Raw genomic sequence first — 27,908 nt, 5'->3', positions numbered from 1 at the left:
GGGGTTCAGGGGGTCCCGGTGTCCGGGAAATGGGGTCCAGGGGGTCCCTTCCCGAGTTCCCGGGTTCAAGGGCTCCCGGCCCCTGAAAACGGAGGTTCAGGGGGGTCCCGGTGCCCCGAAATGAACGTTCAGGGGGGTCCCGGTGCCCAGGAACGGGGGGCTCGCCCAGAAATGGAAGCTCGGGGGGTCCCCGTGCCCAGGAATTGCGGGTCAGGGGGGTCCCGGTGCCGGGGGCAGTCACCGCTCCCCGGGCCGGTCCCGGAGCCGCAGCTCGGGAGACGCGAAAGTGACCGGGGGGAGCGCGGGGAGGGGACAGAGAAAACCCTGGGAACTCCCCTGAACCCCCCGGGACCTCCCAGGACCCCCCGCAGGACACACAGGGGGTGGAGAACTGGGGGGACGCAGAGATTGGGGGGTCTGGGGGCGTCCGAGGGTCGGGAAACGGAACCGGGAGAGCCGGGAAGGGTCCGAGGTTCAAGGAAGGGACTGGGAGAGGCGGGACGGGGGATCCAGGGGGTCCCTGCGCCCACCAAAGGGGCTCCGGGGGTCCCCGCGGCTGAGGGAAGTGGGGTCTGGGAGTTGGGAAAGGCGGGAATGGGGCTCCAGGGGGGCCCGGGGTCACGGGAAAGGGGGGGCTGGGGCTGGGAGCGGCGGGCGGGTCCCGGGATCGCGGTTTGGGAGACGCGAAAGCGAAACGGGAGGAAAGGGGAATTCCAGGGAATTCATCTGGATCCCCGCTGAGACCCCCTGGGAGCCCCTGGAATGCCCTTCCAGGAAATGCCGGGAATGGAGAACTGGGGGGACACGGAAATTTGGGAGATCTGGGGGTCCCAAAGCCGAGGAAAAGGGCGGGTGTGGGGTCTGGGAATAGCGCCGTGCCCAGCCCTGATATCCCAGGAAAGGGAGGCCTGGGGGTGAGGAGCCCCGGGCTGGCCGGGAATGGGGCTCCGGGGGTCCCGGGGTGACAGACACGGGATCCGGGCCCGGGAGAGGAGGATTCCCGGGAATGGGGCTCCGGGGGTCCCGGGGTGACAGACACGGGATCCGGGCCCGGGATAGGAGGATCCCCGGGAATGGGGCTCCGGGGGGTGTCCGGGGGGATCGGGGGGTGCAGGGGGGTCCCAGGGAATGGGAATGGAGCGGGGGGGGCAGGATCTGGGAAACGGTGGCGGCTGCTGGGAAGGGACTGGGACAGGCTGGGATGGACTGGGATGGACTGGGACGGACTGGGATGGACTGGGACGGACTGGGATAGACTGGGACAGACTGGGATGGACTGGGATGAACTGGGACAGACTGGGATGGACTGGGACGGACTGGGATGGACTGGGACAGGCTGGGATGGACTGGGATGGACTGGGACAGGTTAGGATGGACTGGGATGGACTGGGCCAGACTGGGAGCAGAACCCACTGGGAGCAGAACTGGGGCACCAGGGATCAGACTGGGATATACTGGGACCACTCTGAGGGTTACTGGGAGCATGCTGGGGACAACTGAGCTATACTGGGAGACACTGGGAGTGGTTTGGATCATCCTGGGACTGACTGGAATCAAACTGGGAGTGACCAGATCCGTAGTAGGGGTGAATAGGAGGAACTGGAACAAAGCAGGGGGCAACTGGGATTGTACTGGGAGCAGCTGGACCCATACTGGGATCATACTGGGATCATACTGGGATCATACTGGGACTGACAGGGTCATACCTGGAGTGACTGGAGTAATACTGGGAGGATCGGGGAGTCACTGGGATCATACTGGGGGTGACTGGGATTAACTGGACTCATACTGGGAGTGACTGGGGCTTAGTGGGATCATACTGGGAGTGACTGGGATCAAACCAGACTCATACTGGGAGTGACTGGAGGTTACTGGGATCATACTGGGAGTGACTGGGATCGAACCAGACTCATACTGGGAGTGACTAGGGCTTACTGGGATCATACCGGGAGTGACTGGGATCGAACCAGACTCATACTGGGAGTGACTGGGATTAACCAAACTCATACTGGGAGTGACTGGGGGTTACTGGGATCATTCTGGGAGTGACTGGGATTAACCAGACTCATACTGGGAGTGACTGGGGGTTCCTGGGATCCTACTGGGGGTGACTGGGATTAATCAAACTCATACTGGGACTTACTGGGATCATACTGGGAGTGACTGGGATTAACCAGACTCATACTGGGAGTGACTGGGGCTTACTGGGATCATACTGGGAGTCACTGGGATTAACCAGACTCATACTGGGAGTGACTGGGGCTTACTGGGATCATACTGGGAGTCACTGGGATTAACCAGACTCATACTGGGAGTGACTGGAGGTTACTGGGATCATACTGGAGGTGACTGGACTTGCACTGGGAGCAGCCGGGACCACAGTGGGGGCGAATGGATCACAGAAGGTGTGACTGGGCTCATACTGGAACCGACTGGGGCCACCCTGGGCTCTTACTGGGAGTGACTGGGAGTGAAAGGGGCCGTACAGGGCACGACCAGGAGCCACCGGGACCGTGCTGGGGACAACCGGGATCCTCCCGGGAGCGATTGGGAACATCCCGGGGGGGACCGGGGTCATCCCGGGGGGGACCGGGAGCCGGCGCTGGGGAGGGCAGCTCTTACTGGGCTCCTGCTCCGGTTTATTATGAATGCCGGGGTTGTTGTTGTGATTTCCCTGGTTACACACACCGGTAAAGAACCGGTATTCCCAGCCCCGTGTCTCTGCCTGAGAGCTCATTAATTTTATGAATTATAACAATTCGGAGGGACGGGGTTTGAATTCCGCATTCCAAGGGAGGCTCCGGCTTTTCCCTGGCACGCACCTGGCTTTCAAACTGAGACAACGGCATTCCCTGAGCTGGTTATGGTGTAAAAGTTGGGTATAGTGTAAAAGTTAGTTATGGTGTAAAAGTTCGTTATAATGTAAAAGTTCGTTATAATGTAAAAGTTAGTTATAATATAAAAGTTAGTTATAATGTAAGAGTTCATTATAATGTAAAAGTTATTTATAATGTAAAAGTTAGTTGTGGTGTAAAAGTTAGTTATAATATAAAAGTCAGTTATAATGTAAAAGTTCGTTATAATATAAAAGTTAGTTATAGTGTTAAAGCAGGTTATAATATAAAAGCTCGTTATAATAAAGAAGAAATAGTTGCGACAGTTATAATATAAAAGCATTTCAGCGTTGCGCAGTCTCTACTTTAATATTTCGCTAAGGCCTGGGGTATAAAATGGATTTATTACGGTGCCATTGCTGTCGGCCATACGGTGCACACATAAACTGAGAGATGATGTCATGCCGAAAAGCCGCCGAGAGGAATTATAAATTGCACCGTATCAAAATCCTTGTCATCAATAACGACGTGCAAAAGGTGACGCATGAATGCGAAAGCCGATATTGAATTGTCGTTGGTATTTTCATTTCTGTTGTCATTTCTAACGCGGGTCTGCTGCTTCTCCTGCAGGCACTGAGGGGGCTCATTCACCCCCCGCGTCCCTGAGTGTCCCCAAGTGTCCCCGTGCGTCCCTGAGTGTCCCCAGTGATGTCACCCCAGGAATTCCCACCGGGATTTGCGACAGCTGCCATGAAAATTTCCAGAAAATTCCCCAAATTTGTCTCCAATCCCACACGGTGAGGGGTGCGGGGACAAGCGACACCAGCGATTTTCCCGATGACCTCACTGCCCCTACGATGTCACAGCAGTGACCTCACTGTTCCCCCAGCAGCCTCGGGATGTCCTCGATGGCTCTTTGGGACTGCCTGGCCACCGCGCGGCCAAAGGGGCCACCAGGGCCACCACAGGGCCTCGAGAGGAGGTCATGGATGTCCCCAAGTGTCCCCAGCAGGTGATCCTTGGCCAGGCGGGCGCTGGCCTCCCACAGCCATTCTGTCCCACACAGGAGCTTGGCCTCGGCCAGCGCGGCCTCGGGGTCATCGGAGGACAACCTCCTCTGTCCACTCCTCGCTGCCCTCAAGCCAGTCCTCCAGGTCCCAGGGGAACCTGGTGCCTTTGTCACACGCCACCAAGAAGCGCCTCAGCAGCTCCCGGGCCTCCATCACCCTCTGTCCCCTACTGGTGGCCACCTCCACCTGTCCTGTGGCCACCACGGTCCCTTCCCTGGCCTCGGGGCGTCGTGTGCGGCCACCGCCGAGGGCAGGGACACTGACGGCCGCGGGGTTGCGGCCACCAGGCTGTCCCCAGCTGTCCCCTGGCCAGGGCGGGTCTTGTCCCGCAGGTCCCCGGCCAGGCCGGTGGCGGTGGCCTTGGCAGGGTCCTCGTTGGTGGCCCTGGCAGTGTCCTCGCCCTCCGAGGTGCTGAAGATTTCCACTGCGTCCCAGTACAGCTGGCCCCAACTCTCTTGGAGCATGTTCACCGGCTCCCGCCAGGCTCTGTGCGCGGTTGTCACATCGGCCCGGGTGGGCCTCGGGGTGACCTCGAGGGTGGCGCAGGAAGGTGACAGCGACGTTGTCCAGGGTGTCCCGCAGGGTGCAGGCCAATCCCCACAGGTCTGCGTGCAGGGACTCTGGGTACAGGAGCGGCCACGCGTCCTCGTGTGACGCGGTCACGGTGGCCGCCAGCTCGCCCGGGATGGCCACCACGGCCACCAGCGCCTCCAGATCCTGGGGAGGGAACAGGGACCTCGTGGCTTCCTGGGGTGGCCCCTTTGCCCTGCCAGGGTCCCCTTTGTCCCCTCCCTGGAGGGCTCAGCTGTCCCCTCTGTCCCTTTGTCACCCCCTCATCCACTCCTGCCACTTCCCTGCCACCCCCTGCTGTCCCCTCCTGCCACCCTCGGTGCCCTTCACCCCTGTGTCACCTCCCATGCCGTCCTGTCCCCTCCTGCCACCACGTGTCTCCCCCCTTGTCCCCTCCTGCCCTCCTGGGAGGGGATTGTGGCAGCGTGCGTGGGTCGGTGTGTGCTGGGCACAGTCTGGGGACACTCTGGGGACACTCCGGGGGGTGAACAGGACCCGGTGACAGTCGCAGACACGCGGGGATGTGGCGCGGCCGGGAGCAAACAGGAAGAGGAAACCGGAATAAGGGATATTATCGGCCCAGTGTCACCACAGCGATGTCACCAGCCCCGTGTCCCCAGTGTCATCCCAGTGTCCCCAGTGCCACCCATGGCATTACCCAGTGTCCCCAGTCTCCTCCCAGTGTCCCCATCCCGGGGCAGGGGAAGGTCTGAAATGGTCTGAACTGGTTCATACTGGTCTATACTGGTCTGAACTGGTTTATACCACTCCATACTGGTCCATACTGGTCCATACTGTTTTAAACTCGCACACAGCCTCACACAGCACCATCAGCCCCACGGCCAGCCCGTGCCCGGCCCAGAGCCCAACTCATCCAAACTGTTCTGTACTGGTTTATACTGGTCTGTACTGGTCCATACTGGCCTATACTGGTCCATACTGGTCTATACTGGTTCATACTGTTCCATAGTGATCCATACTGGTTTATACTGGTCTATACTGGTCCATACAGATCTCTACCAGTTTTTACACAGACCATCCAATCCCATAGTTTCCTTTCAGGCCCCGCCCCTTTCCACGCCCCATTCCTTCCTGCCACTCCCAGGCCACGCCCTCTCCTCTCCCCATTGGCCGCCGCTCCTGCAGCCCCGCCTTTTTCCTCACGCTCCCATTCCCAACTCCCGCCCCCTCTCCTCTCTGCTGCTCACCATAGGCCGCTTTGTGCGGTCCCGCCCCTCCGTGGGCGTGGCCACAACAGCAATCGGCGTTCATTGAAAGGCGGCTGGCAGCGGCGACCCCGGGGGGTGGAGCCAGCCCGGCCCCGGCGGGGGGACTCGGGGGGTCCGGGGGGGTCCCTGGGGTCCCGGAGCACGAGGATGATGATGATGATGGCCGAGGGTCCCGGTGCTTGGGGGAGGGGCTGGTCCTGGTGCAGGGGGGTCCCGGTGCCCGGGGGGGTCCCCGGTGGGTGCCCGAGGGTGGCGTGTGACACGGAGAGAGACACTGGGGACACCAGGGACCCTTGCACGGGGGCGGGGCCGGTCCCGGTGACACACGAGGGGTGCTTGGTGGCTCGAGGGGCGGGGACACTCGAGTGTCCTCAAGTCTCCCCGGTGTCACCACTGCCCCCGTGACATCACATCGGTGACATCACTGTCCTCCAGCAGCCTTGGGATGTCCTCAACGGCTCTTTGGCATCGCTCGGTCACCACGCGGCCATGGGGGCCACCAGGGCCACCGGAGCCGCCATAACGACTCGAGAGGAGGTCATGGATTTCCCCAAGCGTCACCAACAGGTGACACGTGGTCAGGCGGGCGCTGGCCTCAGACAGCAGCTTGGCCTTGGCCACTATGTCCGCCAAGGCCTTGGGGACATCGGGGGACATCTCCTCCAGGGCGGCCTCGATGTGCCCAAGCCCATCCAGCAGCTCCAAGGGGAGCACCCTGACTTTATAACACGCGACCTCCAAGTGCCACAGCAGCTCCCGGGCCTCCTCCACCCGCTTTTCCTTCCTGGTGGCCATCCCCGCCTGCCCGGTGGCCACCACGGCCCCTTCCCTGGCCTCGGTGGCCGCCGCCACGGGGGGGTCATGTGCGGCCACCGCCGAGGGCGGGGACACAGACGGCCGCGGGGGCCGCGGCCACCAGGCCGTCCCCAGCTGTCCCCCGGCCGGGTGGGGCCTCGTCCCGCAGTTCCCCAGCCTGGGTGGTGGTGGCGGTGGCCGCGCCGGTGGCCGCGATCTCCCAGGTATTGCGGAGCTCATTGGCCTTCCACTGCAGCACGTACCAGTTCGCCTCGAGCTGGCGCAATGAGCTGCGCCAGGCTCTGACCGTGGCTGCCGCATCGGCCCGGGTGGCCCCCGAGGTGGCCTCGAGAGCGGCCACGGCCTGGGGCAGGGAGGTGACACCGCGCTGGCCCAAGAGGTTGGCACTGTGGTGGTCCAGGTTGTCCCGGAGGGTCCAGGTGAATTCCCTCAGATTTTTGTGCAGGGACTCTGGGTACAGGAGCGGCCACGCGCGCCTGCGTGGCGCGGTCACGGTGGCCGCCAGCTCACCCAGGGTGGCCACCACGGCCACCAGAGCCTCCAGCGCCTGGGGAGGGGACACCTAGGGAGGGGACGGGGGAGGTGGCGGGTCCTCATGGTACTTGTGGTTGCCTGCGGTGGCCCCTGTGCCCTCCCAGGGTCCCCCTTGTCCCCTCCTTGGAGGGCTCAGCTGTCGCCTCTGTCCCTTTGTCACGCCCTTGTCCCCCCTGCCACACCCCGCTGTCCCTCCCCGCCACCACCCTCGCTTCCCTCCACCCCTCTGCTGCCTCCTCCCTTCCTCCCTCGCCTTCCTGTCCCCTTTGCGGCCCCCTGTCCCCCCTGGCCCCTTCCACGCCCCAGCGCCCCTGGGATTGTCTCACCTGTCGAGTGCTCATGGCTGCTGGGGACATTCTGGGGACACTCCCGGGACACTCCAGGCAGCAAACAGGACCCGGTGACAGTCGCAGACACGCGGGGATGTGGCGCGGCCGGGAGCAAACAGGAAGAGGAAACAGGAAGAAGAGATATTATCGGCCCAGTGTCACCACAGTGATGTCACCAGCCCAGTGTCCCCAGTGTCACCCCGGTGTCCTCACCCCCACTGTCACTGTGCCAGTGCCACCACCTCAGTGAGTCCCAGGGTCATCCCAGTGTCCCCAGTGCCACCCATGGCATCACCCAGTGTCCCCAGTCCCCTCCCAGTGTCCCCATCCTGGGGCAGGGGAAGGTCTGAACTGGCCTGAACTGGTTCATACTGGTCTAAACTGGTTCAATACTGGTCCATACTGCTCTAGAGTGGGTCATACTGGCCCATACTGGTTTATACTGGTCTATACTGGTCCATACGGATCTCTACCGGTTTTTACACCGACCGTTCAAACCTTTCGTTTCCTGTAAGGCCCCGCCCCTTTCCACGCCCCGTTCCTTCCCACCACACCAGGCCACGCCCCTTCATCTCCCCATTGGCCGGCGCTCCTGAGGCCCCGCCTTCTTCCTCACGCTCCCATTCCCAACTCCCGCCCCCTCCCCTCTCTGCCGCTCACCATAGGCCGCTCTGTGCGGTCCCGCCCCTCCATGAGCGTGGCCACAACAGCAATCGGCGTTCATTGAAAGGCGGCTGGCAGCGGCGACCCCGGGGGGTGGAGCCAGCCCGGCCCCACCGGGGGGACTCGGGGGGTCCGGGGGGGTCCCATGGATTGAGGGGGCCTGGTGAGTGGGGGAGCCCGGTAAATTGGGGGGATCCCTGGTGATAACGGGGGGTCCCGGCTGATAACGGGGGACGGGGACACAGGACGGAGCCCCAAGAGACCCCCCGGTGCTGCGGACCCCCCTGTGCCCCCCAGTCCCGCCCGGGCCCCCCCAGTCCCGGCGCTGTTCCCGGGGGGTGAAAGGGAAGGGGCCGAACCCCCGGCATGGGTGGGGGGCCCCGCCTCACTTGGCTTTGGTTTCTTCTTCCCGACTCTGGGGAAAAACCACTTTGGGAGTTTTCTGCCAGGAATCTCCCCCCTCCTCCACTCAGCCCAAGGGCCTGGGGGGTTTTCCCTTTTGGGGAGAAATCAAAGCCATGCACTTCATGCTCATAATTAGGGCCAGGAGAACTCACGGCTTTCCTCGGAGCCGGTCCCGGGAACACGCGGGGCTGGGAAAGGCGGGCCGGGAGGTGCGGAGAAGTTGTTTGTGTTTCCAGCTCAACCCCGACTCGGGCCCGGGCCCGTCCCAGCGCTGCTCCTCATCTGCGGCTTTCCCCTCACACAGCCCGGGGGCGGGGCCTGAGAGCGCGGGGCGGGTGCGGGCCGTGTGCAGAGCCCGCCCCTAGCTCGCTGCCATTGGCGGATTGTGCCGTCACTCCAAAATCTCGCGCGCCGATTGGGCCGAGCGGGGCCAAGCCCGGCCCTGGGGCCGCCCCCCGGGCAGCCGTTGACCGGCAGAGGCGCCATTGGCGGAGCGTGTGTGCGGGCCCGGGAGCGGCGGCAGCGGCCGGAGCCCGGTGAGGCGGCGGCGGAGCTCGGAGGCGGCCCCAGCGCGGGTGGGAGCCGCGCTCGGTTCTGCCGGGGCTCGGGGCCGGCTGCGGGCGGAGGGGGCGGCAGGGGGCTCTGGCGGGTTCCTTGTGCCGTGTCGGCGCCGTGTTCCCCGTGGCCTGAGGGCGCTGCGGGAGCGGCTGCCCGCGGTCTCCTTCCCGCCGCTGCCTCGGCAGGAGCCGGTGCCGGAGCAGCGCTGCCTCGTCCCGCATCCTGCGGGGAGGACGGAGGTGGCCGCCCTGTCCCCGGGGCTGTGCGGGAAAATTCCCGTGGCCAGAGGTTTGTGTCCCCAGGGGAGACCGAGGAGTCCTGTAAAAGTGACTTTATTCCTGAACAAAGGGAGAGGCCGTGCGGCGTTTGCCGTGGGGTCTCTCCAGTTGTTGTCGTACGCGGGCTCCTTTTTATCCTGATTTTCCCTTCTGCATCTCCCTGTCCCTTTGCCCAGTGGCGAAGGTCCTTGGAAAGTTCCGAGTTCCCGATCCGCCTCCTGCATGTCCTCGTTAATGTGCACCCCCCTTTTGTAGAACATCCGATACTCGTGGCTCTGTTCACTCTTTGTTCTTCTCCACGTTCAGGAATTTCGCAGGACCTTGGCTGAGCAGCAGTCCGTGTCAGTAACATTTTCTGAAACTGGTGGTTCCTTTGTTACCTGTTTCACCACTTTTCTGTTGTCATCTATTTGCCAACAGCAGCTTGAGTCATTTAATTTTCCACCCTGTCCTCCTCCTTCTGCTAATGGATAATCTGATCCCATCCCACGGTGAGATGTTGCATTCTTCGTTTGAGTGGATTGGTGGGCCAGGCTGAGGAGCTGGATCTGTCTGGTTGGTTATTATTTCGAGGCCAGGTTGTAATCTAATTCTGTCATTGAAATGATCAGTGGGTTCTCTGGCCCCTGATCTGAATTGGTTCGGGTTCCCTGGGGCTGGTCCATGGTGTTGCAGGATTTGTTCTGATGGCCGTTCATCTTTTCCCCATTTTTGGGTGCTCCCTCCAGCCAGGGCTGCAACAATTGATCTCTTTTCTCTAATTAAATCATTGAATACTTGGATTCCCAAGTGATTTCTCTGAACCTGTGGTAGCACAAACACCCCAGTGGTCTAATGCTCCCTGTGTGACACAGACAGTGTGAGCACATGTTGGAGTGGGGAGAGGGATGATTCCCCCCACTTCTTTTAGTGAAGTTTTCACAACATTCTCCATTTGCTGTTTCCCTTTGCAGCTGAAGCAATTTGTGTTGCAGAGTCAGATCTCCTCCCTGTGGGCTCTGCCTTTGGCTGTGCCAATTCCATCTGTGCCAGCAGGCAGAGCTTGGGGTGAGGGACAGAGGGAATGAGCCCAATTCCTCCCCCGGGCAAGAAGAGCCTGGTGCATTGTCCACACTTTTCCCCAGCAGTGTTAATTTGCATTTCTAAAGCTCCTCTCCTGGCTGCCTGGAAGGAAGCTTCTCTTGCAGAGCAGCCTTTGGATGACTCACGTGTGGTCCCCCCAGAGTCTGTCTTTTCTTTATTTGTTTCTAACAACATTCTTTTAACTGTTTATGGGAAAAGGGTCACCTTCAAAGCTCTTCTAGTTTTGCAAAATGCAACCGAAAGGTGGACACCGAAAAACCCCTACCAAAATTTTTCCATCTTTAAGAGCCGCGCACAGACATACCCAGAAACATTGCACAGCAATCAAGTTTTTTCTACTTCTTTTCCTAAAACTAAAAATTGATTCTCACACCCCTGGCCCAATCCTAACTGACAATATATACGTATGGTTATTACGGAAGATTTTTCCAATAATGTAATCTTGTCACTGAAACTGCGGGAAATACAAACATTCTCCAACAGTATCTTCAGTGTTAGAGAGTCAAGGCATTACTTGATCATAGCCAGGATGTGCAACAGAAATCATTTCATCCACACACAGCCCGGGTTTGCAGAGAAAATCATTCCATGACACGTGAGGTTTACTGGACTTTCCCTAAACTTTAAACAGTCTGAACCCATAGAAATCCATTGGATTTATGTTCATTGCTTCCAAGCTGTGAAGTTCTGAGTATTTGGTTTCCTACTGGAGCCGGATTTCTTTGCCTCTGCTGTTAATTAGGTCGGCACTCCTGGATTTCCTTACCAGCCTTTTCCAGACCAGGTGTCTCCAGCTATTCCAGGGGCAGTGTCTGGGGTAGATGTTGGTTGCTGTTTGCTGATGGTCGTTGATGTTTTGTTGCTGGTCGTTATCTCTGTGGGTGTCTTTTGGGCTATTCCCAGTCTGTTGAGATGTTAAACTCATCTCTGTTGAGTGGTGTAACATCCCTTTAAAAAAAATCTTCTAAAATTCCTTTCCCCAGGGCAAAGGCAAACCAGGCCTGAGTAGAGAAATTCAAAACCCCCTAAATTTAAAGTCGGTATATTTTCCCACAATGTAATCCCTTCCAGCCCAGTGTGTGAGTGTGATTGAGAGCCAGAGTGGAATTCTCCCGTTGTCTTCCCCAGCCCTGTGGCGAGTGCCGGCACAGAAACCACTGAAGCTCCAGCAGTGGCAGCAAGGCTTGGCCCCCAGTGTGTGGAGATGCCCCAGGAGGTGCCCAGGCAGACGATTCCAGCAGAGGATCTGTGGGCAGGCACAGGGGCTTCCCCCGCTGTGGAGCCCTGGCTGCTGCTCCGGTGCCTTCAGTGCGGGGTCAGTCGTGGCCTGTTTAACATCCACAGACAATTCCAATTCCTTTTGGGAGTCTGGGAGAGCCATGGCTGGGGCATCAATCATTTGGGGATTTTTTCATTTTCTCATGTTTTATTCTCTTTCTCATGTCCACACCGCAACATTGAGGCTGTCTGGGGTTACAAAGTCACACAATGTTCTGGCTAGAACAGAGAATCCTCAATCCAGGTCCCATTAATGCTTGTCCCAGCTCCTTTTTAGTCCTGGGTAACGTTACTTCTGAGATTCCCTGGACCCTCCCTTGGTCAATTCACCACAAACCTTCTATCAAAATATGTCCCAAATATTTAAATTTTTTCTCCACCATTTGCGGGTTTTTTTCACATACTCAAAGTTTCTTTTTACCCTGAAAATGGAGCCATTCCACAGAGGCTTCTTCTGCCACTTCGTGTCCTCCTGACTGGAGCAAGTCATCCTCATCCTGCATTACCCCAGTCTCTTGGGGTGAGGTAAATTCTTTTGATATTTTCTGCAAGGCTTGCCCAAATAGGGCTGGTGCTTCTGTGCATCCCTGCAGAAGGACCGTCCATGTCTTTCCCATTTTCCCTTCTCCCTCTTGTTCCCGCTCAAAGGCCAAATCCTGTTCAGCATCCCGTGTCAGTGGGCATCCCCAGAAATCATCTTTGACATCAAGTCCTGAACGGCAGCAGTGTGAGGAGGGAACCTGGTTCCAGCTGGTGTAAGGATCTGAGACTGTGGGGTGCCTGGGTTTGATCATCTCATTTCTTCTTCTTAGGTCCTGCACCATTCTGTGGATTCCATCTGATTTCTTGGTTGGCAGCATAGGAGGAGCATTCTAGGGAGAGATGCCTGGCTCCCAAAGCCCTGCCTTGAACAGGGGCTGGATAACAGGCTTGTCTTGGTTTGGGAAGACAGGTATCTGCCAGGTAATAAAAAAAACCAACTGCAGTTTCCTTTGGGATGGAGAGTGTAAACCCCGCCCCCTTTTATTCTTTTTCAATTATAAATTACAATCAGAGGCTCTTAGGCAAAGATTCGGGAAACAGGAATAGCAGTTCTTTACTAGTATGTATTACAAAGCAAACAGACACAAAAAACCCCCACCAAACAACTGCAGCATTAATAACGAACGAAAACAGTACCAAGAACTGAATTATTAAAAAAATATGAAAATCGCCCTAATGCCGATATCCAACTGTGACGGACAAAAGACTCTCTAACGGTTTAAAGTTAGGAAGTGTATGTTTAATGACGACGCCGGGCAGCGTGCGGGATAGCTCCCAAACACACGCGCCCCTACAGAAGATCACAGGGTCCTTCTATGTACAGAAGGATTGAATACGCAAAACACAAATGTATATTCATGACTTTAGTTCATCCCATTCCCCGCTTCGTATGGTAATTAGCCAAAAGCTATTAAGCATGCGTGGTTTGTTCTTTGAAATGGGTCGGTGGTCTTTTTTATGGGGCAGGGTCTCAGGATGATGAAGTAAGTGAGTCTTCTTCGCTTTGACTTTTTAACCTTTTAGTGTTGTGTGACAACTGAATCCTGTTTTCCCAGGAGTATTTGATTTATGAATTCATTGTCCTTCTTGAAGCCTATTGATTAGTCAGAATACACAAACATAAGTTGACAGGCCTCGTGATTTATCAGTTCCTTAAATCCGGCTTCTGCTTATCAAAAGGGAAGTCTATCTGTCTTACTTCAGCAATATCTGGTTTAACTAAAATCTTTAATTCTTCAAAATTAATGTTTTCACCCGAACGCTGGAAAAAGAAGAGCCCGCAGCTGCCTCAAGCTCCGTTTTCTACCTGCGTTATCTCCCCCTTCCACCTTTGTCCACCTCTTTGTTTCCGTTAAGTACTCTCAAGTATCCAGCACTTGGTCTCCTTGGTAACTTGTGGGGAAAAAATTCTTTAGAGAAAGAAGGAACAAACCCAACCCCCAGCAAGGCTGTAAGCCCTTCCTTCCCTCCCTGGAACAGGGGATTGCTTTTAGACACCACTTGTCCTGGTTGCTGCAGAGTCGTTTGGAGAGGCTGGGTGTCTGATTTTCCCTCTTTCCCTGGCGCTGCCCACACTTGTGGGTTCACTTCAGCACAGGCCTTGCCAGACATTTGACACAAAGGTACAAGAGAACTGGCCTGTGTTTCACCTTTTACACTATTGATTTGCATTTCCAATAGAGCCATCAAATCCCTCCCCAGTAAATTACAGTCACAATTAGGAGCAAATAACAATTCCTGCATTTCAAACCCATCCCCCACATCTGCCGATAGTGGTTGACTAAAACACATCTGCTCATCTTTCCCACTTGTCCCCCGAGTAACCAAAGACATTTTTGGGATTTTCCCCCCTTAGGTCTAAGATCCAGAGTGGATGGAGAGGCCCCTGTGTGTATGAGGAAAGGCCTCGTGTGGATGCAGCCCCAGCCTGAATGTTGTCAAGGGCTGCAGTGTGGTGGGTCCCTGGTGGAATGGGAGCTCTGGCAGCCCCAGGAATCCATGTCCATGCAGGGCTGGACTTGCTCCTGCTGAGGGTGCTGCCGTGTGTGCCTGCGGTGTCCTTGTGGCCTGCAGATGGAACCTTGCTTCCTTGCCAGGGGCTGTTTGGGTGGGCTCTCCCCCGCCGAGGAGGGCAATGCCTGTGCCAGGTGCTTGTGGCCGAGCCCGTCCCCTCGGTGCTGGGGCCCCCTTGGGCGCTGGGGTTCATCCCTCCGGGGCTGTAGAAACTCTGCCATGGCCTTTGCCTCCAGCTTGGCCTTTTCCTCCTCCCTTCTTGCCTTCACCTGCTGTGCCTTTGTGCCCAAGTGCTCCAGGGGCTTCTTGTGCCGCTCCTGCAGCCCCCCTGAGTGCCTGTGGGTGCTCCTCCTCTGACCGCTGCTGAGCTTTCTGCAGAGTCATTCCTTTCTCCAGAGACCCAAACAAAATCCTTAAAGGAGAATCTCGATCCATCCACATTTCCCAGCTGTTCCTTCCTTCCTGCTGAGCCCCGGCTGCCCCACAGCTCCCCACAGGCCCCCAGCCCGTGCTCCCGGTGCCGCACCTCTGCGCCCGCTGCTGCCGCTCCCCAGCACGGAGAAACCCCCTGGGATCCTGACCTCCTTGTTTTCCTCTCCTGGAAACCGGGGGCACAAAGGATCTGCAGCAGCTGGCCAAGTTTGAGGATAAGACCCTGCTGGAAAACGTCCCGGTCCTCAGTATTTCTCTCTTCCTCCTCTTTTCCATCCTCCTTTTTCTGACCACAGAGATTCCTCCTGCTGCTTCTTGCCTTGACCAAATTCCTTCACACTCCTCCCTAACCCTTCCCAGCACACCAACGCCATCCATGCCCTGTTGTCTAAATCCCTTCTCGACCTCCCTTATTGCCCCTCTGGGTGTCCATGTCCTTAATTACCTCTGGGAGAACGATGCCTTGGGAAGGCTGACCTGTAACAGGGACTGCACAGAGCTAGAGAATAAAGTCGATTTTTATTGAAAGCTCTTTAGGGTACACCTTGGGCAGGGCAGGAGCCTGACCAGGGCTACACTCCAGGGGGACGTAGAATGGTCACAAAACGGACGACTGGTCACAAGGTCCTAAATTTTGTTAAGTTTGGGCCATTTGCATATTGGAGCCCAGTTGTCCAACCACAGCCTCAGGTCGTGCGGTGTCGTGCTCCTCGTTTGTCTCTTTAGTCCACCGTGTTTTATGCATTTGGGCTTGAAAGTTGTGCTTGTTGTCCTTGGTCTTCAGCAGGAAAAGGATTTGTTTTGTGTACCTACTCTGTGATGAGAGCTTAGCAGCACTTAATCTGAGGCTCAGAACTACACCCCTATGCAGCGCAGAATCTGAAAAACATGAAAGGTAAAACTCTGGGCAAACTACCTCCGCATTCTCCCAAAGGGACCCTTCAGAGTTATTTTGCGATCGTCATCCCTTTTGCCAGGACGCCTTCCTGGCTTTCCCTTTTCCACCCTCCATGGATGCCCTGCCATGTTCACTCCCTGAATATCCCAGTGTCCTCACTGATGAGATTTTCAGTGCTGTCTCCCTGCCGACTCTTCACAGACCCCCCTGATCTCTCACTGCTGATCTGTCTCCTGATCATCCCCTCCTCAACATTCACCCCACTTCTGTATAGGTAACGATAGTCACAGCTTGGTTCGTTCTTTGTTCTTCTTGTCGAAGTTGATGAATTTAGCAGGACCTTGGCTGAGCAGCAGTCTGTGTGGTCAGTTAATAACATTTTCTGGAAGTGATGGCTTCTTCTGTCCCTTCCATATGTCCGAGTGCCTGGCCCTATCCCCAAGCAGATTCGCAGCATCTGTTTGTAAGGCACTTTCCTCTTCTCCCTTTCATGGGGGTTCCCCGTTTGCGGGACATCCCCCCTGGAGCAGGGTGTCCCCCGTTGCTGCAGCCCCACCCCTCGGGCAGGCTCAGCCAATGGGAGCGCGCGGCGCTGATGACTCACCAGTTGCCAGGCAGACCCGCAGGTCCCAGCGGTGCCCCCCTGGACCCCACGTGCGCCCCGCCCTCGGCCGCAGCGCCCCCGCGAGGGGAATTTGGGGAGGTGGGAGGGGGAGGTTTTGCGAGGGGCTGAATCTTTGTATTGTAGATGAAATTTTGTCTGAGTCTCGATGTGTGGGGAGTTTTTGATCTGTGTGTTGATGTTTGGAGGACTTTTGTGCTGAATCTTGGTGTTTTGGAGGTTCTTACAGACACAAGGTGCCCGCTGACTTTTTGAGAATAACTTGGGCAAGGAGGAACCCCCAGCCTAAGGTGCTCTCCTCTTGTTTTCTCCCCAAACCAGGATTTGTCATTCCCAAGGAGTGCCCAGATGGAGAAGGAGGAAAAGCCCCGGAGATCCCGCAGGAGGAGGGGCTGCACACCCAGCCCAGGGAGCTGCGAGGAGGAAAGACCCGCCCTGTGCCAGGAGGGCGGCCGGAGATCCAGCCGGAGCTCAGAGCTGGTGGAGAAGCCTCATGGAGGGGAGAAGCCCCACAAGTGCATGGAATGTGGGAAGGGTTTCAGCTACAGCTGCCACCTGCTCCGGCACCAGAGGATCCACAGTGGGGAACAGCCCTACGAGTGTGGGAAGTGTGGGAAGAGCTTCAGAGAGGTCTCTGATCTCCTCCGGCACCGGGTGATCCACAGTGGAGAAAAACCCTACGAGTGTGGGAAATGTGGGAAGAGCTTCAGAGACGTCTCTGATCTCCACCGACACCGGCTGATCCACACTGGGGAAAGATCCTACAAGTGTGGGGAATGTGGGAAGAGTTTCTACCAGAAGGGCAATCTTATGCAACACCAGAGGACCCACACTGGGGAAAAGCCCTACGAGTGTGTGGAGTGTGGGAAGAGCTTCAGACGCAGCTCGGATCTCATTCAGCACCGGGTGATCCACACCGGGGATCGGCCCTACACCTGCTTGGAATGTGGGAAGAGCTTTGGATGGAGCTCCAGCCTGAAAAAACACCAGCGCATCCACACCGGGAAGAGGCCCTACGAGTGTCCCGAGTGTGGGAAGAGGTTTCAGACCAGCTCCAGTCTCCTCAGACATCAACGGATTCACACGGAGGAGAGGCCCTTCCGCTGCCCCGACTGCGGGAAGGGCTTCAAGCGCAACTCACACCTCAGTGTCCACCGGCGCGTCCACACCGGGGAGAGGCCCTACGAGTGTCCTGAGTGTGGGAAGAGGTTTAAGATGAGCTCCGCTCTCCTCGTCCATCAGCGGATTCACACGGATGAGAAGCCCTTCCGCTGCCCCGACTGCGGGAAGGGCTTCAAGCGCAACCCTGACCTCACTGTCCACCGGCGCATCCACACCGGGGAGAGGCCCTTCGAGTGTCCTGAGTGTGGGAAGAGCTTCTCCAGTAGCTCTCACTTGACCCAACACCAACGGAGGCAGCACTAAGGGAAGCCCTGCGAGTGCCCCGAGTGCGGGAAGAGCTTCGTGCGCTGCTCCAGCTCCATCCCCCATGGGAGGATCGGCGTTGGATGATCCCCAGTGACCCCCGTTGGGCAGAGCCCTGGTGATCCGTGGTCCTGGTGATCCGTGTTGGGAAGACACCTGGCTGGGGGGCATCCACATCTTCCTGTCTCTTCATGGGCACCTTGATGGATGCAGGGGCAGGAACATCCATCGGGACACGGACCGACACTGGGAATTCCTTGGGGAGAGCGGATTTGTTGACTTTCAACCCCAGAAAATCTTTTGTGTTCAATCCTGTCTTCTGGGGGCATCAAGGAATACTGGATGGTCTTGGAGATCTTTTCCAACCTCAGGGATTCCATAATTTTGATTTCCTGTTGCCCAAGGGCATCTTGTGCAGCCACATGGTGATGATGTGGGGCCAAGACCAAGATTTTGGAGACAGTGGGGTGGGAACCCCTCCAAAAATGGTTCTTCCCTCCCAGCCAAGCACGTGGATCCTCAGCCGGCATGGACAGGGAAATCCTTTTCTTTTGGCCTTGATTTGCTTTTCATTTCTCTTCATCCGTTTAAAATATCCAACAGTGGGGTAAAAACAGAGACATTGAACTGAGACGTGGTTGGGATGATGGGGGGACGTCGACATGGTGGGACATAGATATTGAGAGTGACATGTGGATGGACACATGGACACATGGACACATGGACACATGGACACATGGGCATGGACATGGCCATTCTTGGGGACACGGGGGGAACACGGGCACAGATGGAGACGTGGGGGACAATGACAGGGATGGAAACACGGTGGGGAGACAGCCATGGGTGAGGACATGGTGGGACATGGCCAGTGGCATGTGGGGACATGGCCATGGCCGGTGCCATGGGGGGACTTGCAGGGGCTGTGGGGGATGCTGGGTTTGAGGGAGTTGAGGGTTCCTGGGAGAGCCTTGGGGCTTGCTGAGGGCTTTGGGGACCCCAGGCAGGTGCAAGGTGTGAATAGAACTGAACACAGAGAATAGAATAAAATACAAGAAAAGAACCACACCAAGGGTTCTGCGCCGCCCGTGTCACGGAAGAACTGAACCAGGAGCGGCGAGAAGCGGCGGCAGTAGAGAATAGAATAAAAAAATAACAAAAACCCACACCGGCAGTGGCCACTCCCCGGCAGTAAAAGAGCAGAACCGAGGGCTGGTCGGGGCAGCACCGAGGGGTCTCGGCCGCCCCGTGTCACTGAAGGAGCCGCAGCGAGGGACGGGCGGGGCGTGGCCCCATCGAACCCCTCCAGCTGCGGGACCAGCGGTGACCCCGCGGGACCGCGCCGGGGCCGGGCGGAGGCGGCAGCCAGAGCCGGGGAAGCGGCTTCGAGCGGCGGAGACGAGCGGGGTGTTCCCAACCAGCTCCGCTCAGCCACACGGCACGGGCTTGCTGCACTTGGGTATTAAACACGACAAATCTGAGGAGGTGGACAGCCCTAGAACACAGGACTTTTCCCTCGGGAACTTGGAGCTGCCCACGAGGGATAAAGGATTCCCTGCACACACCGATGCCCCGGCAGCGGCTCTGCCCCGCCAAGACCGGGGCTGTGTTTGGGAGAGGTAGGATGGCTGGGATGGGGCCTGCAATGACACAGCCGCATGTTGGGATGAAGAGCTTGGGGCGATCGGGTTACTGAGGAGGTTTTGGGGCACCTTCCAGTCCTGAGAAATGAGTTACTGGGAGGAGGGAGACACCTGGCTCTGAGATTGGAGTGGGGCCGTATTAGGGATGGATGTGGGGAGCCCGTATGTTGGGGATGAGATTTCTTTCTTTTTTACTTATAGAATTTTTCCCCATGAGTTGTTAGAAGATTAACTATTGGGTACTTACGGCTACTTAAACTAACTTCTGTGTACAGAACAAAGGGACCGAAGGAGAGCAGTTGTAGCACCTGGCTACGATTTTTTTTTTGTCTCTGGGAGTTTCTCTCGAGGGGGAAGAGACCGCGAGTTTTGGGGGCAGGGAAAGGACGGGGGCTGGGGGCAGCTATGGCTGTCTCTTGCTCTCGGCTTTTGGAGAGACGATGGCCGGGCTGCTCCTTGCTGCAGGAGGAGTTCACTGTAACCACCAAGTCTGGTCCTGGGAAATCTACCACCATCTGCTCGTGTGCCCAGGAATTCTGAGCTCACCTCCTCCTGTCCTGCTGGAGCTGGGCCAGCCCTGCCCCTCCAACCCCGCTTCTTCAGCTCTGCTTTGAGGCTTTTGGCTACGCTGTGGGCTCGCACCCCCAGCCTGCCGAGACCTTCTGTGGCTTCAGCCACAATTCCAGAGTTCCTGATCCATCCCTTCCATCCCCTCAGCCACAGCTCCGCAGTTCCTGATCCATCCCTTCCATCCCCTCAGCCACAGCTCCGCAGTTCCTCATCCATCCCTTCCATCCCTTCACCCACAGCTCCGCAGTTCCTGATCCATCCCTTCCATCCCTTCACCCACAGCTCCGCAGTTTCTTATCCATCCCTTCCATCCCTTCAGCCACAGCTCCGCAGTTTCTGATCCATCCCTTCCATCCCTTCAGCCACAGCTCCGCAGTTTCTGATCCATCCCTTCCATCCCTTCACCCACAGCTCCGCAGTTCCTGATCCATCCCATCCATCCCTTCAGCCACAGCTCCGCAGTTCCTGATCCATCCCTTCCATCCCTTCCCGTCTCGGACACAGCCGCCATTCCCGAGCCCGCCCCACAGCGCCCCCTGCAGCCGCGGGGGGATCATCGCAGCTGCCCCGCCCACCGGGAGCCACCAGCGCCCCTGCTGGCTGTGCCCGGAACTGCCCCAAAGGGGAAAGTGCCGCGCTCAGGGAAGCTGTTCCTGGGTTCCTGCTCCTGTTTATTATTAATGCCGGGGTTGTTGTTGTTTGCCTGGTTATACAGACCAGAACTGTTATCCTATCCCCGTAATGCTGGCTAAAAACCCCTTAATTTTATAAATTATAACAATTCGGAGGGAGGGGGTTTGAATTCCGCATTCCAAGGGAGGCTCCGGCTTTCCCTGGCACGCACCTCGCTTTCAAACTGAGACAACGACATTCCTTGAGCTGGTTATGGTGTAAAAGTTGGTTATAATGTAAAAGTTTGTTATACTAGAAAAGTTAATTATAACACAAAAGTCAGTTATAAGAGTTATAATATAAAAGCATTTCAGCGTTGCGCAGTCTCTAATTAATTTCGCTAAGGCCTGGGGTATAAAATGGATTTATTACGGTGCCATTGCTGTCGGCCATACGGTGCACACATAAACTGAGAGATGATGTCATGCCGAAAAGCCGCCGAGAGGAATTATAAATTGCACCGTATCAAAATCCTTGTCATCAATAACAACGTGCAAAAGGTGACACATGAATGCGAAAGGCGATATTGAATTGTCATTGATATTGTCATTTCTAACCCGGGTCTGCTGCTTGTCCTGCAAGGCACCAAAGGGGCTCATCCACGCCCTATCCCCATGTCCCTGTGAGTCCCCTGAGTGTCCCCAAGTGTCCCCAGTGACGTCTGCCCAGGAATTCCCATCAGCATTTGGGACAGTTTCAATCGAAATTCCCGGAAAATTCCCCAAATTTGTCTCAAATACCGTGCAGGGAGGGGGGAGAGGATCCGTGACACCAGCGATGTCCCCGATGGCGTCACCACCCCGATGACGGGACGTCGCTGTGCCCGCAGCAGCCTCGGGATGTCCTCGATGGCTCTTTGGCACCGCTCGGCCACGGGGGCCATCGTGTGTCGAGTTTTCGGGGTGTCCTCACTGAAGACAACGGCGATGGGCAGTTGTGAAAGCAAAGTCCTTTATTGCACGATTAATCAGCCTCATGGAGGCCGAGGTCGTCACAGACTGAGCCAGTGAAGTCCCCGTGTCCCCAGCAGGAGCGGTGGCATCTTATCACAGCAGCGTGCAGGAAGCCTTCTAACAGAAAGTTTCACGAAGAACATCAAGAACATAAAGTTTCTGATACATTCTCACATGAGGCCAGCGTGTAATGAGCCCCATGAAGATGCATCAAGCCTGAGGGTCGGCCTGCAACCTCCCAGAGTGGCTTCATAACATTTGCCAGACGGCTCTTCAAGTGCGTTTGGTAACGTAAAGGTTTTAACAAAGAAAGGTTTTAACAAAAGATAAAACATTTTACAAACGATAAAATGACAAACAACACAGAAACAAAAGGCGAGCACAGGTGTCGGAGAAGCCTCTGACCCCTGGCCAGGACACATTAAAAAGCGCCTGAGCACCTCTGAGCTCATTCTCAAGTATAGGATGAGTAAGGAGGGACAATTTGCCTTGCTGCCAATAGCAGCAGCCACAGGTCCTGAGAAACATCTCCAAAGCCCAACCAGTGCCCCTGTGCTGGCACTGGGCTGATGTCCATGAGAAGGGCACACAACTTTCCAGCTTGGCTGCCTTCTAAGTTCAAAGGTAAACTGAAACTTTTTTCCTTAAATAGAATCATTTGCTTGGGTGTGGAAATGCATTCCCACAAGTTTCTGAGTCCCAAGCAGAAGCAGCAACAGCAGCAGCGGCAGCACCTGTAGTGTGTGTCCCCTGAGTCTTATCAGTGTGCATATATTTATATATGCATATAGATATCTACTGTCTTATCAGTAGCAGCCGCAGAAACAACAACAGTGGCATTTGTGATTGGTCTTCCCTGAACTTTAAAGCAGCGCGTTTTATTCTATTGGTTTCTACCAATCAGGTAGAAACACGAGTCCAGTATTGCCTTGTTGGGCCTGGCCTAAGCTAAGATTGATGTGCGACAATATTTGCAATTTCTTACACAAATTCTGCACATGTAGCTCTGTCTGTTCTGTCTGGGCATGTTTCAGCAGGGCTACATTATTTTTGTTAGGATTAGAATTAAACCAACCTTGCAGAAGGCAATGTCACTTGAACTTTAAACTAGACTTTAGGTCTCTTTCTTGCTGATTTCGTCTCTTATTTGCTAAGGCACTTAAAAACCCTCTATTTATTTAAAACTAAACTTGCATTTGTACCTCATGTCCGTGTGGACTGACGTGTGACTGAACTAAAGAAGTATGATTACACCAATTAATCTCATTTTTGTACACAGAGTGGTAAGGACAAACATCCTTGACCAAAAATTGATCTTTCCCTGTACAGTTTAATTTGGCATGAAAACATCATGTTTACAGAACCAAAAGTCTTCGGTACTTCAGGTTCACGAGATGCCGTGGGAAGGTGAGGAACCCACCAGTTCCATGCATCTACCGGGGACCAGAAATCCCATGTGGATGATCCTGCAATTGTACCTTGAATGGCTCTGTCAGTTTTCTCTGGAGCTGGCCAAGCATCCACTGGCACACCAACCAGACAGGTGGGAAATGGCTTTTCTGGGTTGTATTGGACAGACATACGGTATCTGAACCTGATGCACTGGCTAAAGTCACCCAGACGTTTGTTTTAGGTTGACTGAGTGGCAAATTTGCATCACTAAAAGCAAGTAAATTACTAAAAGCAAGTAAATTACTAAAAGCAAGCACGCAAAAAAGCGTAACATTTGATTGAACCCCAGATTTCCCTTAAACCATTCTCTAACAAAGGGATTCTACAACACCACTGCTCCCCAAGTGTTGGTCTTTGGTTGATCGACAGGTAAGGTTGCATTGATGAAGGCAAACAAAATAAGATATAAACACGATCCCTGATTTAACTTAATGCTTTTTGATTTAAGGCACTTCCTTTTTCATTTTTAATTTCCAGGCACATCTTTCAGGACGTTCCCTTTTTTGGTTCATCCACAAATTTCACCCGGGACCGGCCAGATATAAGGCACTGAATTATTTTGTTTGCATTCAACTCTCCAAATTTGAATCTCTTTTGATTCTCTCAAAAATTCCCTCCTCCATTCCTCCCGAAGAATGGGAAGATGGGGGCTGCTTTCTTCACCGTGACCCACTCCAACGAAAAATCCAACGGCCTTGTGCTTTGTTTGGGATTCTAGATCACACCACGATGTTCACCACGCTTGTGCCAACAGAGCTCTACGATACCAACGATTCCCACACCTTTTACACGAACACAAACCCCAGGGTTGACAGTTCTTGCACGTGGGACAAAAGATGTCTGCCATCAGCTACAGTCTCCGTGCAGCTCACGTCTGCGTGCTGCTTCTCTGCTCTTGGAGCTGTCAGCGTGTTCCTGTGCTTGATTTGGCTTCCCGTTCTCCGCTGGAATCCACCCGGGCCCTGGACCTGCACAAACACAACTACTTCTTCACCTTCAATTCATGTGTTTGGGTGGTTTCTTTGATTGGGTAATAAAGCCCACATTGTGGACCATGGGGTCATTGAGTCAAAAATAGAAATAATTTGAGTGTCACTTTTTCATTGGATGATTTGTCCTTGAAAAGAGCGGGTACGGAAAAACACAGGGAGCGGCCATTTCGTTGTACGGAAGGTCTTTGCAGGGAGCCACCATTTTTCTGTGCGGGCGGGCGTGCCGCACATGCGCAGTAGCGCTGCAGGAAGTTGTTGAAATTCCCGCGGTGTTCAAACCCGTTTCGTTCAGGAGGGCTGCTGTTCGGAGTGGGCAGCCCGCTGTCAGCACCGGGGGGGTCGCTACGAGCCCAGGTAAGTTACGGGAGGATTGAAGGGGCCCCTCACGGGTTCACTGGGAACGGGCGTGGGGCTGTTCTCGGGTTCGGCGAGGTCGGAGCCGGCTGCAGGTCCTTTGCATCTCTTTGTGGTAAAACCGTCCAGTGATACCTTTGCAGTGATTCTCCTCTACTGATGGCTGGAACCGAAAAGGAAAATCCAGGAGCATCCTCTGGATGCAGTGGAATGGTGAAAAAACAATCTGTTAAGTCGATGACAACAAGAGGCCAGTCTCTCGGAATCACTGAGAGAGAAGGAAATCCAGGTCGGAAATGCCTCATGTCCTCTATCATTTTGTTCCTCAAGTCATGAAGCAATCTCCAGGAATCAGAGAAGTCTTCTTCTGAATGACAAACACCGGGGAATCCCAGGAGCTGTGTGTGGGTTTGATGTGGCCTTTTTGTAGCTGTTCCCTCACTAGTTTTTTGAGGGCATTCAAGAGGCCACAGATCTATGCAAACAGGCTGATTGGTTTTCCACGATAACGGAATAACGGTAACTTAATGATGAGTGGCAGGCGTCGCTGTGGTTTCCATTACGAATCCAATTCCATCTTTGCTCTCCACTGGAACATCACGTCTCTCCCCCACACTGTTGAGTTATCCCACACCACGTAGGGCCGGATGTCTGCTGTCTTTCCTTCGGGACCCGTGACAGTAATCTCGGATTTACTTTGCTTACACTCCGTAGCTCCTCCAAACCCCGTGAGGAGACACTCGGGCGGCCCCAGATTCCAATCGCTCGGCCAATGTCCATGAGAAATCGCGGTGACATCCGCCCCCGTGTCCAGCACGCCTGTGATCTGGACTGTTTCACCAGACTCCATGTGTGTCAGACTGCACTCCAGCTCCGGCTGTTCCTTGGTGATTTGTTTCACCCAGCGGTCATTAGGCGCCGGGTTAAAGCCGTCACAAGGTAATTCTCGGTATCCAGCTCGCTCATTTCTATTCATTGGCAGTGCAATAGCAACAGCTATTGGTGTTTTTGGTTCAATCACCACCGGGGCCTTGTGAGCAAGAGCTAAAACCTTCAGCTCCTCGTTACAATTTGCCGAGACGACAGCTGGAAGAACCGAAAGTCCAACAGTTTCCGTACTGCCCTTGCCTATGATTAGAAAGTCTTGTCTTTGTGGTGAAGTACCAGGAACTCTTACGGGAATCCATTCGTGGTAACAGTCTTTTACAAAACGTACCGATTTGGACGTTGCCAGTTCACACCGTGTCCCTGGGGGTAATAAATCGGGGTGTTTTGGGAGATGGTTGGCCGTGTCACAAACTGCACCTGGCTCGGGTTTTCCCCGAGTACCCTCAGGCTGTTCAGGTGTTCCTGTGGTTGAGCTGCCGTTACTTGTTTCGCCCCACGACGGCGCTCTGCGCTGTTCTTGGCGCGGCCCCGGGGTGTCCTCGGCGGCTTCTCGGCGCAACCTCGGGATGTCCTCGATGGCTTTTTGGCACAGTCTGGCCACCAAGCGCGCACCGGGGCCACCGGAGCTAAGGGGGCCACCGGAGCCGCCATAGGGACGCAAGAGGAGGTCGTGGATGTCCCCAACCGCCCGCAGCAGGTGATCTGTAGCCAGGCGGGCGCTGGCCTTAGACAGCCGCTTGGCCTTGGTCAGCGAGGCCACCAAGTCCTCGAGGACATCGAGGGACGTCTCCTCTCTCATCCACGCTATTAACTCGATGCGCCAGATCCGGTCGGGCAGCTCAAAGGTGAGGCTCTCGGCTTTGGAACATGCCGACGTCAAGCGGCCCAGCAGATTCCGGACCTCCCCGGCCCACTGTCCCGTCCTGGTGGGGCAGGCCACCGGGGGTTGCTGGGTTGTGTCCACCAGGTTGTCCCCAGCTGTCCTCCTGCTGGCAATACTGTCACACAGATCCATGACCATGTCAGTTAAGCTGTAGGTGGCCTTGCCCTTCAAGGCACCAGGGAGATCCAAGGCCTCCCCAACCACCCGGTGCCAGCTCTCCCTCAGCGCGTCCACCGACTCCCGCCAGGCTCTGACCGTGGCTCTCACATCGGCCCAGGTGGCCCCCGAGGTGGCCCCGAGTGCGCTCAGGGCGTGGCCCAGGGAGGTGACAGCGAGGTAACCCAGGGAAGTGACTTCATGGAGGCTCAGGGTGTCCTGGAGGGTGCAGGTGAACGTCCTCAGGGCTGCGTGCAGGTACTCCGGGGACACGAACGGCCACACGTCCCCGCGTGGCGTGGTGACGGCGGCCACCAGCTCGCCCAGGGTGGCCACCACGTCCACCTGCGCCTCCAGCATCTGGGAAGGGGACAGGGGAGGTGGCGGGGACCTCGTGGCACTTGTGGCCTCCTGGGGAACCCCTTGGAAGCCTTCGTGGAGGGCTCAGCTGTCCCTTTGTCACTCTCTCGTCCCCTCTGTCACCCGCTGCTGTCCCCCTTGACCCCGATCCTCCAGGCGCCCCCTAAACCACACCTGGGACCCCTCGAACTGCACCTGGGACCCCACAAAATCTGGCCAAGACCCTCCAAACCTCACCTGTGATCGTCCAAAACCCCTCCAGGACCCTTCAAACCCCACCTGTGACCCTCAAAACCACTCCAGGACCCTTCAAACCCCACCTGTGACCCTCAAAACCACGCCAGGACCCCCCAACCCCCTCCAGTACCCCCCAAACCCCACTTGGGATCCCCCAAACGCCACCTGGGATCCCCTAAAACCCCTTCAGAACCCCCCAAACGCCACCTGGGACCCCCAAACCCCACCTGGGACCCCCAAAACCCACCTGGGATCCCCCAAAACCCCCCAGGACCCCCCAAACCCCACCTGGGACCCCCAAAAACCCCTCCCCAAGACCCCCGAAACCTCCCAGGACCCCCCAAACCCCACCTGCGACCCCCAAACGCCACCTGGGATCCCCCAAAACCCCTCCAGGACCCCCAAACCCCATCTGGGACCCCCAAACCCCACCTGGGACCCCCCAAACCCCACCTGGGACCCCCAAACGCCACCTGGGATCCCCTAAAACCCCTTCAGGACCCCCCAAACCCCACCTGGGATCCCCCAAACCCCATCTGGGACCCCCAAACCCCACCTGAGACCCCCAAACCCCACCTGGGATCCCCCAAACGCCACCTGGGATCCCCCAAACCCCACCTGGGACCCCCCAAACCCCACCTGAGACCCCCAAACCCCACCTGGGATCCCCCAAACGCCACCTGGGATCCCCCAAACCCCACCTGGGACCCCCCAAACTCCACCTGGGACCCCCCAAACCTCACCTGGGACCCCCAAACGCCACCTGAGATCCCCCAAAACCCCTCCAGGACTCCCACAACCCTGCTCGGACCCCCTGCCACCCCCCCCCATCCCCTCTGCCACTCCCGGTGTCCCCCCTGTCCCCTCCCCCACCCCGCGCCGGCATTTTCGCACCTCCCAGGGATCCATGACGACTGGGGACACTCCGGGGACACTCCGGGGACACTCCCGGGGGGGCGGGGGGAGAACAGGCCCGGAGTGGCACTCGGCGACACGCCGGAAATGTCGCGCTGCAATGGGACGATGTGACGTCACTGCCGGACACAGCCCCCTCCTCCTCCTCCCCCCTCCCCTCCCCTCCCCTCCCCCCCCGGCAGGACACCGCGGCCACCGCGGGCCGAGAGCGGGGACACTGCGGGGACACTGCGGGGACACCGCACAGGTGGCACCG

At 56.4% G+C, this 27,908-nt stretch overlaps 3 protein-coding genes across 6 annotated transcripts; 1 reads left to right on the top strand and 2 right to left on the bottom strand.

Moving 5' to 3' along the window:
* Positions 1–3,038: 3,038 nt before the first annotated feature.
* LOC136304512 (uncharacterized) lies at positions 3,039–7,887 on the bottom strand. Of its 4 annotated transcripts, XM_066208026.1 has the most exons (3): positions 7,380–7,887; positions 5,683–7,081; positions 3,039–4,621 (listed from the first exon to the last, which is right to left on the bottom strand). In XM_066208026.1, the coding sequence occupies exons 1-2, from the start codon at positions 7,407–7,409 to the stop codon at positions 6,563–6,565; spliced, it is 549 nt and encodes a 182-aa protein (XP_066064123.1). In that variant the 5' UTR covers positions 7,410–7,887; the 3' UTR covers positions 3,039–4,621; positions 5,683–6,562. The 4 variants fall into 4 exon arrangements, with proteins under 4 accessions (XP_066064123.1, XP_066064120.1, XP_066064121.1 ...); XM_066208023.1 differs by lacking the exon at positions 7,380–7,887 and having other exon boundaries at positions 3,040–4,621; positions 5,683–7,219; XM_066208024.1 differs by lacking the exon at positions 5,683–7,081 and having other exon boundaries at positions 3,046–4,621.
* A 1,050-nt stretch (positions 7,888–8,937) lies between these two features.
* On the top strand, positions 8,938–19,524 carry LOC136304517 (zinc finger protein 551-like). Its single transcript, XM_066208034.1, has 3 exons — positions 8,938–8,986; positions 12,460–12,610; positions 16,477–19,524. Exons 2-3 carry the CDS (start codon positions 12,530–12,532, stop codon positions 17,578–17,580), a joined length of 1,185 nt encoding a protein of 394 aa, XP_066064131.1. The 5' UTR covers positions 8,938–8,986; positions 12,460–12,529; the 3' UTR covers positions 17,581–19,524.
* A 62-nt stretch (positions 19,525–19,586) lies between these two features.
* On the bottom strand, positions 19,587–27,740 carry LOC136304513 (uncharacterized). Its single transcript, XM_066208027.1, has 2 exons — positions 27,632–27,740; positions 19,587–26,500 (listed from the first exon to the last, which is right to left on the bottom strand). Exons 1-2 carry the CDS (start codon positions 27,644–27,646, stop codon positions 24,773–24,775), a joined length of 1,743 nt encoding a protein of 580 aa, XP_066064124.1. The 5' UTR covers positions 27,647–27,740; the 3' UTR covers positions 19,587–24,772.
* Positions 27,741–27,908: the final 168 nt, after the last annotated feature.

This window comes from Chamaea fasciata, unplaced genomic scaffold (assembly GCF_029207755.1).
Source record: "Chamaea fasciata isolate MVZ Bird 193981 ecotype frontalis unplaced genomic scaffold, bChaFas1.0.hap1 SCAF_104, whole genome shotgun sequence".
NCBI lineage: Eukaryota > Metazoa > Chordata > Aves > Passeriformes > Sylviidae > Chamaea > Chamaea fasciata.
Note: the sequence above shows the minus strand (reverse complement) of the source record. Positions and strands in the feature narration are given on the sequence as shown.

Excerpts from the sequence above, each read along its gene's own strand:
- LOC136304517 (XM_066208034.1), top strand. The coding sequence starts at position 12,530 with ATGCCTGGCTCCCAAAGCCCTGCCTTGAACAGGGGCTGGATAACAGGC. Across the intron at positions 12,611-16,476 it reads GGAAGACAGGTATCTGCCAG|GATTTGTCATTCCCAAGGAG; the intron begins GTAATAAAAAAA and ends TCCCCAAACCAG.
- LOC136304512 (XM_066208023.1), bottom strand. The coding sequence starts at position 6,819 with ATGCGGCAGCCACGGTCAGAGCCTGGCGCAGCTCATTGCGCCAGCTCG.